Here is a 16,203-nt window from a genome sequence, read left to right on the forward strand (position 1 = left end):
CGGTGCCAGATTTTCTTGTTTGAGCACCGATCCATGGTGCTCAATTATAGTAGTTTGGTTTTACAACAAATGGATTCTGACAGTTACCTTAATGAGGGTAAATGAGACTTTCACGAAATGGAATGTAAAATTCAGTGTGTATATATTTTATTTAATGGTTAAAAGCTAAAGAATACAAAATGTAATGATTACTCTTAACAAAGCCACGACTTACCATTTCAAGGTCCACTGACTCCCAAAACTCTTCCACATTTACTTTACCATCATAATCCATTGGGGTTTCTTCTATTTCACTGGCTGCAGAAAATCAGGCCAACATTAAAATCAATAAATGCTAAGAAACTAAGAAGTACACTACAGTTCTACACTTGTCATCTACCTACCAGGCATACTAAAAACTCCTTTCTTGTGAAGGTCCATCACTACTGCTGAAGGATGAAATCCACAACATATTTGCAAGAGTAGTTACATTCATGTGCTAAGAGTGCCTCAAAATGGAGGTATCCATGCAAAAGACAGTCTCACTTGGGAAACCTTTGGTTTGCGGTCAGTTCAGGAATATCTATAGCATTTCCAATGGAAGTGTGATTTTAAATGAAAATATAAAAAAAACAAACCATAATGCCAGCCACATAATTAAAGAAACTAACTGTGCACAGAAACCGTTGACATATTTTACTGTTAGGAGGCAGTTTATCTAACCTTTTCTGAATGTAGCTAAATTTAACCTAATTACAAAAACACATAATTATTCAGCAGTAGTCTAATCTAATACACACTTATATACAATTGTATCCTGTGTTCAGATTGATTGTATTGATGTTCTGCAACATAGGCGGGAATGTCCATCATTAGATTATATGAACAACGTGACACTAATAGAAAACACTGGTGGAAAAAGGTCATTTGTGTTAAAATATAGGAACCGTATTTGTCAACCTATGGTGTACATTCAGCCTTGAACAGATGAAACAGGACATAAGAACCCTCATATATGTATGTATGTTAACTCTTAACTTGGAGCAAGCTCCTTAAGAACAGACATAAATGAATGCTGAGAAGTTATGAAGACCTCCACTCCATTCCTGAAATCTATAGACCTGGCCACACAACTCACACTGTTTGCAATATGTGGTTACACCTGTAAGGGAAAAAAAGTCTAATCAGTGTTTCTCAAAGCCACCCTGCCATCACCTGAACCTGAAATACCATTGTCTTTGTTTGATTAAGTATATGCTTAAAAGGAGAAAAAATATCAGTCAGAGAATCAAATAGTTACAAATGGTGTTACATCAGTGCATAGGAACAGAATTAACAAGTACTATGTCAATTTATAAAAAACAAAATGGCACTTCATTGATCAAATGCAGCTCTATTCAAAAAGGTGTGCAAGATTTACCTTCAACAGTGCCATAGAAGGTTACAATTTTGGCTTTTGAAGAAATTAGGACAGGATCAGTTAGTGTTACAATTCCTGGACAGAGGCTACACAATGTCTCGGCTGGTATTAGGTGCTTGGGAAGGTTATAAAAGTCAGGTGGAGTGCATACTTCAGTAGGTAGGACTGCTGGAATTTGCTTTTGTGATATAGCTATGTAACCATTTTAATAAAACCATCTGCCTTTGGTGGATAAAGGGGTTCCTTTCGTACACTGTCAGATTCTGACCAGCTGGTGTCTTTTGTATTTCCTACTTTGAATTCTTCTGAGTCTTCTGTGCTCTTAACTCTCTTAAAATGTTCCCTGATAGTCTGAAAAAGATGCCATTTTGCAATATATTTATGCAAACATGACATTCGTGGTTTGGAACATGGACAGTGCCAGGAATTACACTTGATGTTATAGTATGCAAAATCCCTGGCACATTTACTGTAATAGGGCACTTTGGGCTCATACACTAATATGAACCTCTTTGAACTTTTATCATTCAGTGTGACCTCATTGCTTAAGGTAATGTCATGTTCTGTAGCTTCATGTTGCCTTTTCAAGCATTGTTCTTTTTTATGTTCACCCATCCACTTTTCCCAAACCATGTTATTTATCACTTCCTCAGTTAGGACCAGAATCTGTGTTGCCTGTTGGGAGACAATAGGAAAGAAACTGAAAGGCCATCAGTCCACTCCTTAATGCAAAATCCGAATTACACCGGCAAACATTCATTTCACATAGCATTTTATGTGTAGAACCACAGGTCTTCTTCTGAATGTGGACTGGTATTGATTCACCATGGAAAGCTTTTTCAGCAGCAAATATTCCTCTAGCCTTGTTAATACACATGCATTTTAAGATGATGTTCTGTACTAATCCCTTGCTTACAGCTTGAGTGTTTTCTCTTCATGAGCACTCAAAGGTTCTTTTTGTTCAGTCTGAGATTACAAAGAGAACATTGCACCTTTCTGATCTTGGCTTGGACACCTTATGGAATTCAGAGGGCAGAGGATGGGCAGCGACTGGTGTCATTTGCATGGAGGGCAGAGACTCGGTGGCGACTGGTGCATTGGGCATGGAGGGCAGAGGCTGGGTGCTGACTGGTGCTGTGGGCATGGAGGACAGAGGCTGGGTGGCCACAAGTACTGTGGGCACAGAGGGCAGAGGCTGGGCAGCCTCCAGTCCCATGCTGTTTTCTGGAAATAACAGCAATGGTAGTGGTCTGATCTCTGGCAGTTCAGTGAACACTTTTTGAAACCTGAAACAGTTCAAAGAAAAAAAAAGGTCAGAATTATTTTGCTAAACATTTAAAACTGTTCAAAAGAAATTCAGATAATCCTTATATTTAATAAAGTTAAAACATGCAAATCATGTCTTATTATTCTTTTAAACAGAACAAACTAATAAAAGATTCAGTCAATGATGCTTTTAAAAATTTATGAAAATATACTATATGTTGCCTGTCAATTGTAGGTAATGTAATTCCACACTTACATTCTGAAAAACTAAAGTATTTTACTATGATATTTGTCATATTCTACTAAATATTTTAAAAGAGAAAATTGGTAATACAAAGTCATGAATTAATTAATCTTAAATTATTCAAAGCTAGCTTTTCAAAAGGTGAAAAAGTTCAGAGTATACTATTTCGTCAAATAAAATCATGTATTTAAGGTGAACATCTAGCTGCATTCGATTGTATTAAAAGTGTCAATTAATCAAATTTTACAAATTACAAAATATATTCTAGAGAGCTTCACGTATCTCCATAAACCACTACTGTCCTTTTGTGGCTCTGTAAGTGGCTGATGATGCCTGCATAATCTGTTCTATTATAGCAAAAAATATAAGCATACTCCTGAGCACCAAACACAACTGTAGGTTTCTATGTGGTCTTCGATATACTTATGTGTTCCAGGTGAATATAAAATAGATACAGTATAAAGTTCTTAAAACTGACAAACATGCACGAGAACAATCATTTCACTTTATTTCAATTGAAAAAAACTTCAAAAGCAGTATTTTTGAAGAATGCAGGAGAGGTAGGCATGAAACATTTAATATTGTTTTAAGAGATCAAACAAACTGCACTATCATTGAAAGAACTTTATAAAATAATAATAATAATAACAACATGATTCTATCCTGGCTGTTCTTTTCCCCATTATTGTCTAGAATCTAATTTGAACTTTCTTAAACTGGAGGTAATTTAATATTGCATTCACACTTGCCTTTTCTTTGTAGCTACTTAATAAAATTTTCAGTTATGTACTGCAAATATATACAGCATACATAACTATAAAAAAGATCATCTAATGTGACCTAAGTATATTCAAACTTTTGACTAGCAACATTACTATAATTGAAAAACCATTATATCCACTATTAAGCGCTGCTGCCTCGCAGTTAGGAGACCCGGGTTTTTTGGTTTGAGGATTGTACACCGCGGTGCTTTATTTTCAGTAACTTGGCCGTTTCCCTGAACATCTCCGAGGTAAAAGGTGTTCCTTGGTCCATTAGGACTTCTTTAGGAATGCCGACATGTGCAAATACTCCTACTAGTTCCCGTGCGATTGCTTTAGTAGTAGCTGAGCACAAGGGAACAGCTTCCGGATAACGGGTCGCATAATCCACGAGGACTAATATATATTTATGTCCTCAGGATGAGGGCTCCAAGGGTCCTACAATATCGACCCCGATTCGTTCAAAGGGGGCATCAATTAAGGGAAGGGGAACGAGAGGAGTGCGGTCCCTCCTAGGAATTTGTCGCAATTGACATTCTGGACAAGAAATACAAAAACGGTGAACCTCCTTGTTAATTCCTGGCCAATAAAATCTGAGCTTAATACGCTGTAAAGTTTTTTCGGAGCCTAAATGGCCTCCAAGGAGGTGGGTGTGAGCTAATTCACAAAACTGCCGCCGATAGGTTCATGGAATTAACAACAGTTTCCGGACCTCCGCCCCATGTTCCGCGACCCGATATAATAGATCATTTTCTATTAAAAAGTGAGGTCCTTGTGGCATGGACTGGTGTGTGCGTTGGCCGTTAACAAGAACTACTGCAAATTTTAGGGAGTCATTATTCCACTGCTCCCTTTTAAAAGAAGCCGGTGTTTGTTTAAACTGAAAGTAAATGTCGGAGAGAGGGTCCGGTCTGACCTCAAGGGGAAGGGATTCCTCCCGAATCGTTGAGGCGCGGGTGGATGACATATTTGCCTGCGACAGACCAGGAATCTCCCCATTCTCCTCGTGGGCTTCCATATCTCTCTCCGCCGGCTGTGTACACGGTGTGGAGACAGCTTGAGACGAGTTATCCCCCTCTATAACGAGGCCTAAGTTTTTGTCAGGAGTAGTCAATAGTTTACCACATTTATTTTCTGACCAGTCCCGCCCTAGAATCGCTGAAAAGGGAGGATTGGGGTGGACTGCCATGGGAAATTTTTTTAGCGATCCTCCCTGACTCACGAAACACATGGCGGTGTTGTACATCCAGGTGTCTCCGTGAATACATTTAATACTTGTCTTTTTTTTAATTCTCTGTCACGGTTAAACATATCGGCAATCAAGAATGGAAACGCTGCTGCCGGAATCAAACAGGGCAAGGAGTTTATAACCATTAATGACTACTGATCCTGTATTTGCACATGTCAGGGAGTTAGCAAGAGCACACAAACCCCTTCCACCTACATACCGCCCCGCTCCCGGGTAGGTCGCATAACTAGTGGCCCGGGAACTCAGAAACAGGCTCCGATGTATGTGCAAGAGACTTATTCAGTAGGACATGATCTCTAGGAAATCCACTAGAGGGCCGTTCTGCTCTCCCAGATTTTGAGACTATCTCGGGTGTTTTTATGAGCGTTATAAGCTCTTCCATAGAATGGAATTCACCCCAGTCCAGCTTGGCAAAGTTTTTAGGGAGGCCTTTTAAGAAGAGACGGCAGGCTACATGTTGAACTATCTGGCAGGTGGTTAATTCAAATGGCCTTAGCCATACAGCCACCTGCTCCCAGAGGGCCATAGCCTGCTCCTGGACTGATCTCTCTGGATCAAGTACCCCATTCTTTATTATTTTTGCCTGCTGGACTGGGGATAGCCCATATTTATCTGGGACCTCAGTCCCAATGGGCGGCTCATCTCTAACCTCTGAGAGAACATAATAAGCCCTTTTTGTTTCATCCCCAGAAACCAGCCTACGCCTGTACGTCCCCTTCACATTCTCCATTTGGTAAGTTATAAGCCTGGGGTTGTATTTGAGGAGCGGAGCCTGTACTGAGTCCTTCCTGACCCCCAAACATACCCCGCCCAGAATCTTGGCCCCGGTACTTTCCCACCTGGTTATTTACATGTCCGAGCTCCGGTTTCTTCTGGGACTTCATCCTGCTGACTATGCCACTGTCATAAAAATTAGTCCAAGACATTATAAAGGTTTGGGGCAGCCACCAGTATATTGTTCTTCCCAGCTGCAAAAGGGTTTTCAAAATCAAATACACGATGTGCATATCACAGAGTCAGATACAGAACTGGCTATAGTAGCCCAGATGGAGACTTTAAAGGACTGGAGAGGAACTGATGTCAGCCAAGGGGTTGGTTTCTTTTACTCAATGCTGCTAGAACTCCTCTTCCTGCGATTCTGAATTGGAAAATTAGTTTTCAGAAAATAAATGAGTATACAAAATAAGTTAATTGGAAAATGAAAAACTAGACGTTCAAGTTCCTTTCATTAAACTATATAGTGCAATTAAGTGGTGTAACAATTTGCATAAGATGTAAAAATGACAATATACTGTAGTATAGCAATAACTAAACAGAGGTATTATAAATAATATAACAGATAAATATGAATAACATCTGTTTCAAAAATATGTATATTAAATACTAAAATGCAGGGTGTGCAAGTAAAGCTAGACAGCAAACCTAACCAAGATACAGATGCAGTTCCACAACCATTTTCTATATTTCTCAGCATTTGCAAATCATGCAGCTAAGCTATATTGTATGATACTTATTTCCAAAGAAAATTTACTGTCATTTTTATTCGACATATCACATCTGCTGTTAGCTAATGGCTAGAATCTATCAGCAAAACACTTTTATCAGCACAGTGAACAGAGCACAAAGACACAGGCTTAGCTTCAAGTTGGAATTTAGCATCACTATCAGGAAGTGCATGGGACAAAGAGAATCTCAGTTCTTTTCTACCTGGATATCAAACAGAATTTAGCCATAATACAGGAAATATTGAATTTAAATGAGCAAGTATTCTATTAAAAAGGTAAAAATTAAGATATTACTGAAAGGAAAATTTTGCAGCATTTGATAATCTGCCTACTTTGCCAACATTGATCATCATAACTTTTTTATTTGGCTGCAGATATAGTGCATATACACCAATCACTAACAGGATTAAAACCACTGAAATGAATAACTTTGATTATCTCATTAAAATGGTACCTGTCAAGGTTGGGCTTTCCCTGTGTTTCCAGTCCTCAAATCCTTAGGGCAAGGAGAAATGAACCTAGATTATATATTCAAACATGAGGTTAATGGCCATGCAGCCCAACAAAGCTCAGCAGTCCTATCCCCTGCCAGCTCTCACAACAATGTCTCATACAATGTTAATGTACCATATCTTTTTACTTTGTGACAAAAAATGTTTGTATCTTATTTCTCCTCAGAAAGAGAACAAATAGCTTTAAACTTTAAACAGTGTTTGAGAACCAATGCCAACACAATAATGTGATATAAATAATTAGAATTGTATACAAACTTTACTAACTCCTATTTAAATGTACAATACATACAATATACAAAACCCTTAAGTAGAAGAAACATGCTTTAAATATCCTATATACAAAGATGTCCTACATTTGACATAAATATAAGTCTCTTATGTACAGTTTAAGGATCCAAAGTTAACTTTAGTCTCCGGATCAAACTGGTTTACTGCCCCCCAGGCCTGGAATAAATGATGTCTAGTAACTCAATAATCTGATCCATTATTTGTGTTGTCTTTGCTTTGTGCTTAAGGTCATTATCCTGCTGGAAGGCAAACATTCAGCCCAATCTAAGGTCCAGGGTGCTATGGAGAAGGTTTTCATTAAGGATTTTATGTACTTTTCTCTGTTCAGCTTTCCCTTGACCCTGACTATTCTCCCAGTCCCTGCTGTTGAAAAGAAATTCCCACGGCATGATACTGCTAACATCACCGTTGGAATGGTATTGTGCACTTGATGTGTCATGCCTAGTGTCCTTCAGATGTGACTCTTAGAATTGAGACTAAACAGTTCAATCTTGTTTGAACTGATCAGTGTTAGTTTTCTAACAAGCTTTGTTTTTACTTTGGTTTAATCAAACCAGAGACTCTTGTTTCTCACAGTCTGAGAGTTCTTTAGTTGCCTTTTTCCAAGCAGACTTTCGTGTATCCTTTACAGAGGAAAGGCCTCTGTCTGCCCCCCCTGTCATAAAGTCCAAATTGGTCAAGTGTTGCAGTGATGGTTGTTTATATGAAAGTTTCTCCTATCACCATATTGGTTATCTGGAGTTCAGTCAGAGTGACAATTGGAATCTTGGTCACCTCTCCTACCAAGGCTTTTCTACAATACTTGCTCAGTTTGGCTGGGCATTGTGGACGAAAACTCAAACCCGACAGTAGGTGTGGTTATAAAGCAGCTTTATTTTTCAGAGTCACGGTGAGAAGAGTTTCAGAAAAGCTGACAATCAAATGTACATGACAGCGTCAGGGCTCTTCTGAACCCCGTCTGTTGGGTGGGGTCCAGTTTTATACCCCTAGAATGCGTAATTTAATATCATTATAAAATGCAACAGTCAACACTTTATTATACACAATCTTTGAGCCCCTTCAATGTCCCTTATGCAACTTGATTTCTTGGCCCCTTTTGTTATGGCGTTCAGATGTAAGCTAAGGGAAAACGTGATAAGGCAGACTCATGTGTGGAATGCTTAGACCTTGAGTCCTTTGCACAAACATTTTTCTGTTTGCTAAAACAAAGCATGCTGTTACTTGGTTTCGTAAAGCTTACTTCTCAGACATGAATTAGTACAAGGGAACGAAGAGAACATTCGTCTTCCACAGCATCCAGCTCTAGAAGGAGTCGTGGTTGTTCCAGACTTCTTGGGGACATCCAATGCTGCAGAAAACCGGTGTTCTCAGATCTTTGCCTAGACACAATACTGTCTCAAAGGCAATTCCTTCAACTTAATGGTATGGTTTTTGCTCAAATGCACATTGTCATCTATGGAAACTTCTATAGACAAGTTGTAATCAATTGAATTGGTCACTGGTGGACTCAAACAAGCTGTCACAAGTGTCATAGAAAAGGAGCTGACTACTTGTGTCAATGTGATATTTCAGTTTTTAATCTTATGTATAAAGCAGATTGTAACCATCATGCAGTCTTGTATGTATGTTATCATCCAGTTGATGCTTAGTAACCATAAGGGGGTGTCAGAGAGCCCCAGAAACAGCAATACAGTCCACAATATAAGAATATAAATACAATAAAGAGTTTTTCTTCCACAAATCACCTTCCACTGAACACCTCTCTAATAATTAGCCACAATCCTATATATAAAGCTAGCTGTAACAATCTTGCAGTCTTGTTATGTATGTTATCATCCAGTTAACGCTCTGAAAGTTTCTACTGTGCTCCATAAAAGCAACTGACAATTTTATCATGAAAAATCCATAGTATTATTAGTTTGTCATTTAATATTTGTTTTTGTTAACTATATTTTCATCTTGCATTATTCTTATTGTAACAATGGTGAAGTGGTAATAGAATAAAATCAACCTAATAATAATATTAATTTAATTGACATTTTTTTTTTGTTGTCAAAAATTCTGTGTGTAGAAATTTATTACTACACCACAAAACAAAAATTAATCTGTCAAGTTGGTTTTTCTTTTAATATTTTTCTCAAATGATTTAAAAAAAAACAACTTTATATTCCTCTCGGGCATCGCCAGGTATTTCAGCTAGTATTGATATATTTGCAAACATTTCTAAAATCCTGTTTTCAATTTAACATTTTGTGCAGTGAAATCGAGTTAAATTCACTTGAGGCCTCCAAAGGTCCTCTCAAATCGGGACAGCCACCCTATGCCTGCCTGGATAAGACATCACATCAAAAGGATTTGATCTCCCAACCCCACAGACTTGCTTTGGCCCACACAGAACTAAAGGAGTTAAAGCTTCAAAGTTACATTTAAATATTCCAAAAATATCCAAATGCCTTTCAAGAGAAGGAGAAACTGTAAAAACTTGGCTTGGAAAGACAGACTACAAAAAAAAATCTTTATAACAAAGAAGGTATTTATTTAGCAAATAGAAAAATAACCAATGCTTAAAAAATCGGACTTGCCTAAAAAGCAGACCAAAGCTAACAAGTCTCAAAACATGATCCATATATCATAAAACAAAGACAAAGTAGTAAAATGCCAAAAAAGCCAGTAATTCCAGAAACAAAAAAACAATACACTTCAATGCACAATGGTGGATTACTGTTTAAAAGCAATACATATTACATTTTAGTGTCAGTTATTTTTAAGTATGATTCATTTTAATCAATAAGGATAGAAACAAATTGTTATAGCTAACTTTTTTGGTGGTGACACTTTCAAAACAATTAAGTCTCTGAATGCACTGAATGTTATTGCAGACATACGTTCTCTTACGTGTGTGTTGTTAATTTGTAATCAACAGTAAGATGACTAGCAGCAGTGGACTCTTTACACTCCTGTTCAAAATTCATAAGCAGTGCAGTTATACAGTATATGCCTGATGTTTCTGGCTTAGAAAATATGAAATGAGGACAATGAATTGCAGTAAAATGTCTATGCTCTGTGCTTGATAAGAGAGAGATAAAAATTTATTGAATCTGTAAATGTTATTGTTCATTACAGAAACCGTAATATTACAGAAATATGTTTACTGTATAGGCTTAATGAAGTGAAATAGAATGCACATTTTAAAATATTACACTGATAATTCATCAAGCAATCACCACATTTTATATGAACTACTGGATCTCTTTATTTATGTCAGACAGCTTGAAACAAGAAAAAAATGACAGGAAGACATTCATTGAGAAATTTAATAATTAATGCAGTACAATTTTCAACATCTGAAACTTGATGGCCTTCTCTTCAAGATTATATATTGAAGAATTATATGCTAATTTTGGTTTTAAAAGGCTAATGGCTTAATCTCAAAACAAAACAAAAAAAAACACTATTAGGATGTTTGTGCATGTGTTACATTTTCCAAGCAATGATTAAAAATTTTCCATAGCAAAACAGGCAAATATTGCCATCATTTTTAGTAGATAGATTCACTGCCTCCTTAAGTTTCATGTCTATTTCCAACACGCTTACTGTAGTTTTGAACATGGTCGCTGGAACCTGTCCCAGCTAGCATTAGGCGAAAGGCAGAAACAAACTCTGAACAGGGCACTAGTCCATCACAAGGCAAATACACACACCACACATCAAACACAAATTAGGGACAATTTAGTATCTCCAATTCACGTAACTTGCATGACATGCTTTTAAACAGTCGGTGGAAATTGAAGCACCCAGCGGAAATCCACAGAGACACATGGAGAACATACAAATTCAATGTAGGGAGGGCCTAGGACACAACAAACCCTGATCACCTTACTACAAGGCAGGAGTGCCACCACCATAACACCATGCTGCCCTATTGATTGAAAAATCTCACTAATTTCCATGGCTGTCCCTAAAGGGGCATTGTGAAAATGTGGGTTCAGCTCCATACTCCTACTTTTCTTCAGGGAGCCTCTCGAACCCTACACAGTCAGTAATGTAACTGGATGAGCTGGACAATGAGGACACTAAACAAAGCAAAGGGGATGGTGCTAAAAGGTGCAATGGTGCTTTTATTTCAAACTAAACCATAAACATCTCAAAACAGTGTCCAACTGAAGTGCAGTGCTTCAAGAATGTCCATACATAAATTATCCATAAAATCAGAGTGAAATGTGGAGGTTAAAATCCCAATAAATAATCCATTAAAACGAGGTTAAAACAATAGCTAGAAGCAGTCCTTTTAAAAATTGGTGCCTTCTTTAGTTGGCTGCTCCCCTGCTTCTCCCATCCGGGCACTGCAACAGGGGAGTCGCCTACCTGCAGCTGTCTTTCTCCTGCTGGTCTGGTAGCTTTCAGAAACCTGGCTCCATACGGCTCTTGCTAGACCGAGACTCGGGTTCCCCAGTGACCAGGGTGCTCACACTGCGACTCACCCTCCCAAACCTCCCCGACTCCTGCTGTCTTCCACAGCCTTATGCGGAGATCCAACCACCTTCTGGTCACTTCTGTTCCTCTTAAGCACTCAGCAGGAGAGACCACTTCTTTCTGTCCCCCTTCTCCCAACTTCCTGCAATCACCAGTAAGCCTGCCCTCGCTAATTCTCACCGGCTCTCCTCCAGCCTTCTTCTCCCTTAACATCCATCCTTCTCTTTTTTTATCTCTTCCCTCCACACTCACGCTTCTCCATTTTATAATGGGGACGTGGCACAGGTGCACAGCTTAACCAGTTTGAGGCCCCCTAATATGGCTAAATACATACATACATAAATATATGCAGTCATTTTCTAACTCGCTTTGTCCTGAACAGGGTCACGGTGTTCTACTTTAGCCAGTCCAAGCTAACATAGGACAGAAGGCAGGAACAAACCCTGGACAGGGTGCCAGTCCATCACAGGGTGAACACACACACACACACACACACACACACACACACACACACACACCTCAACAACGCACTCAGGCAAAATAAGAATTGTCAGTTCACCTAACCTCCATGTCTTTGGGCTGTGAGGAAACCCTCATAGACCCTGGGAGAACATGCAAACTCCAAGGAGGGAGGATCCAGGACGCTAACTCTGGTGTCCTTACTGCAAGGCAGCAGCACTACCACTGTGCCACTGTGTGGCCCTGTTGATTGGAAATCTCACAAATTTCCCAAATTGTCCTTAGAAGGGCATAGTTGCTTGTGTCAACTTAGCCAGTTTCAGGTCACCTATTAAGAAAATAAACATATACAGTATATCTATAGTGTAAAATTGAAGTCATTAAAAAGTATTGCTAAATAGTGTCAATTTTATTTTCAGATAGACTGCAGTAGAAATAGTAGGAAATTTACCAATTAAGTGATGGTGGCTTTAAAATGTTATTTTCTTCCAACTCACGAAAAAAAAATGCAAATGATTGGTATTGTTAAAGATAGAAATTTCAAAACTGATATGTTATTATATTTAGAAAGGAGGGGTAACGTGCAGATCCACACGGATCCCTCAGCAAGTGTTGAGCCCAAGGCGACCACCCCATTTGTTCTTCCTACGGGATTGGCCTCCTAATTTATATAAAAGATTTGAGGTTCATGGGTACTGATTATTTAGTAAAGCTTGTGCTGTAGAAAATAAATGCAGCTCAACAACAGGTTCTTTCTTACTTATTTTATTTCCATATATAACCAAAAAAGGCTTTGGTATTTGTCCAACAAACGGACATGTGCTTTGGTTTACAACATTCCAAATCAATGAGACTTTCAAATAGTGTTCCAGTATAGTACTGTAAGTGGAATTTATTGTATTATAATATACAGCATTTCATGACATTATCCCATGAGAGTGATTTTTATAAGAGAATTACAGAGGTCAACTGAAAGTATTTCTTACAGACAGACGGAGTTTAATGTACATAAAACAAAATAAAAAAGTACAAGTGAATACAGCAAAAGAAAGAGGGGGTAATGAAAGTCTCAATAAGTATGCATCAGTTGTAGAGACACTTGACTTTCTTTTTATCAATGTAATTAGAAGAAATGGTTTCTGTTCTGAAGAATGATGAAGGTGGGGTAAATATATCCAATCATATTCATTTATTGCATTTCAATAATGCTTGGTGTCAAATAATCCTCTCTATTCTTAGAAAAAGACAAAATGGATGGAATTGTAAAGGCTTGTTAAACATTAAAAAGTGTTGCAGAAGGTTTACTTCTATAAAAATTGCTTTTTACTTAAAAATCTAAAGATTGGTTCACCAAACAGTCCATAGTTCCCACAGTTTTAAATCAAAGGACCTTAATACATATTTTCCAACCACCCATCCTCACTACACTGTATGTGTTGGTATTCACTATACTAAAAGTAAAAACAAATGAGAGCTGAAATTTTACTTTATAGATTTCTTTTTCAGTACTACCATCAAGTGAGCAGTGACAATATGGACTCACAAAAATGATTCATACCATCATGATATTATTATCTTATGCTGAAACAACTCATGCTTGTTAGTTGTGAACATGTTGATATATAACATCAATGACTGGCTTCTCAACACTGCTGAATGAAATCAGGAAGCAAAAATATTTTAAGAATCCAAGAGCAGAAATTTAAGTGACAGAGATGCAATATTCAATGTTTTTCATTCAGGATTCATTTTCTTCTCCATCATCTGGAAAAAAAACAAGAATACTTAAAAAAAAAATCGTCACAAATATAGCTTTGACACACTTTGCATGCTTGCAACATATGTCTTTAACATAATTTAAAAATAACCAATCCACCTTAATAAAAGGATAAGTGTCTGGGTACCTGCCTGGTTGCTATGTCTCTGTCATTACAAAAGATGGGGTACCATAAAACATTTTTAGTAGTAATTTGCGTTGCATTTGTAATTCCAATTCGCATCACAAACATTTACTGCTTTTTCAAACCCCATAACAAATGGCACATAACAGAGGCGTATGCATTGCATAGTGCAGTGCAAACATTAATACTGAAGTCTATATCGATTAATTAGATTTCAACCCATTTTAGACAGGTAGCACAGCTAGTTTACTATAAATACAATGTATATATGCCTTGATGTCTACTGCTAACATGCAGAAAGAACTTTAAGCAAAACTGGAAGTAAACCTAATACTAGTCATTTTGCCAGCCACAATTCTACTAAACCTGCTCATCCAGTATTTTGATGACAGTGAGATGGGGAGCAGCACTGTATACAAGAAAGAAACTTACACTGCACACATTTATACTCAGTGTATACAGGTTAATTAACAAAAAATACCATCTTTGGGAAATGGAAGGAGACACAAGACAGAACCACTTCATCACATGGCACACTTTAGAATATTGGCACAGCTGTGACATAAGCAGACCATTCAGGGCAATAAGTCCATCCATTCTATTTGCCTTGATTGGCAAAAATAACATTAAGTTAAGATCTGAAGTTCTATTTTCCATCAAACAATTTGGCAATGTATTCCATGTGTATATGGTTCTTTTTGTGAAGAATAAAATTCCTACATTTGTGCCAAACTGCAGTTTGCAACCTTCATGGTTTTGTTGCAGGTTTTATTTAAAATAACAGCTGAGATCTGCTATGCTAATTCCTTTCATAATTTTAAACACTTCAATCATGCCACCTCTTAATCTCCATTTGTTTAAACTGAAACTTCTAAACACATCATTGTTTGTGAATACAAGCCAATAGTTCTTCATAGAGCACACTCACACACACTCATATTAGTACAGTTCAGAGTCAGCTATGAACCTAACATTGTGTGCCTTGTGCTCAGTGATAGACTCTGTACCTCTTTGATCCTAAATTCAATTAGGTGGGTTTGAAAATGACAGACTCCTTGACTATTAATCTAACATAGAAGTATTTGGGTTATGACAGGAAATCAAAGTACCTGGATAAAATGAACCCCAAAATTAACCGGTGCAGATTCCTTCTGGCCATTGTGCATTAAATTCACACTAAAATATGTTGTACGGACAAAACTGGAAATTCAGATGCATAAAACTGTGCATACGCCAAGTTCCACGCACTTCCCCTTTATAAACCCCAACAAACGTGAACTTTAACGTACATGCACACGCCTACAACTCCATCTCTACTCCTCCCATAATTTTGCATATTTTAATTTGCAAATCAATATCAATAGCTTCCGTGTTCTGTTAAAAGACAATGGCAAAAGCATGTGAAAAGAAGAATGTCAGCAAATGTGAAGTGGAGACAAGGAAAAATGTACCATTTGTTGGCTTAAGCAATGGTATAAACAACAAAAGAAAATTGATGGAATGATACAGCGTGGTGTATACACTTGAAAGTTCAAGTTCAGAAAGTCGCACAGTGCCAAAATCAAAAATTAGTGGTCAGATATTAAAGTCACAGCTCACAGTCTGTTTATTCTATGTTAGATAATATTTCAAACGTTAACCCCCGTGCCAAGGAAGCAAATCCATGCAGTGATGGTGCTACTGTGCCCAGCACATCTTCAGGTGCTGGCTGCACACACCTCTGCCTTGGAACCCGCGGAGTAATCATCTGGCTGTGTGCTGATGGACACTGTTCTGGAGTTACAAAATGCAACAGAGATGTGGCCAATGAACTAAGGAATTTAAGCGCTGTACTATGTGTTATTGACCACAAATTAAGTGAATTGGTTAAAAAAAAAGATACATCTGATTACCTGTTTTTACATTCTGCTAATTATATTCAAACAAAATTGTAACACTGTCTGATTTGGCTGATCATTTTGTGGGTCAGGGTCAGGCTCATCATACTGCATCTTTTCAGCTACGATTGTGTGCCACATTATGCAGCTACATCCTTGCACAATGCTACACACTTTCTGTGGGCTATTAAAGTCAAAATGCTTTCTATTTACATAAGCAAATTCATGCTCTGTCGGCGCCAAGTGCCACAATGAATCGATTCTCT

The 16,203-nt window shown here is 37.8% G+C and overlaps 1 protein-coding gene across 2 annotated transcripts in view; it reads right to left on the reverse strand.

The window, feature by feature from the left end:
• Nucleotides 1–12,908: 12,908 nt before the first annotated feature.
• The window catches only part of LOC120535858 (alpha-2-macroglobulin-like protein 1), a 74,523-nt gene continuing 71,228 nt past the window's right edge, over nucleotides 12,909–16,203 (reverse strand). For both annotated transcript variants that reach the window (XM_039763977.1, XM_039763976.1), the window contains exon 36: nucleotides 12,909–13,923. In XM_039763977.1, coding sequence (XP_039619911.1) covers nucleotides 13,898–13,923 — 26 coding nt within the window. In that variant the 3' untranslated portion in view covers nucleotides 12,909–13,897. The remainder of the gene's footprint in view (nucleotides 13,924–16,203) is intronic.

The sequence above is a fragment of the Polypterus senegalus genome, chromosome 9 (genome assembly GCF_016835505.1).
Source record: "Polypterus senegalus isolate Bchr_013 chromosome 9, ASM1683550v1, whole genome shotgun sequence".
Classification (NCBI taxonomy): Eukaryota; Metazoa; Chordata; class Cladistia; order Polypteriformes; family Polypteridae; genus Polypterus; species Polypterus senegalus.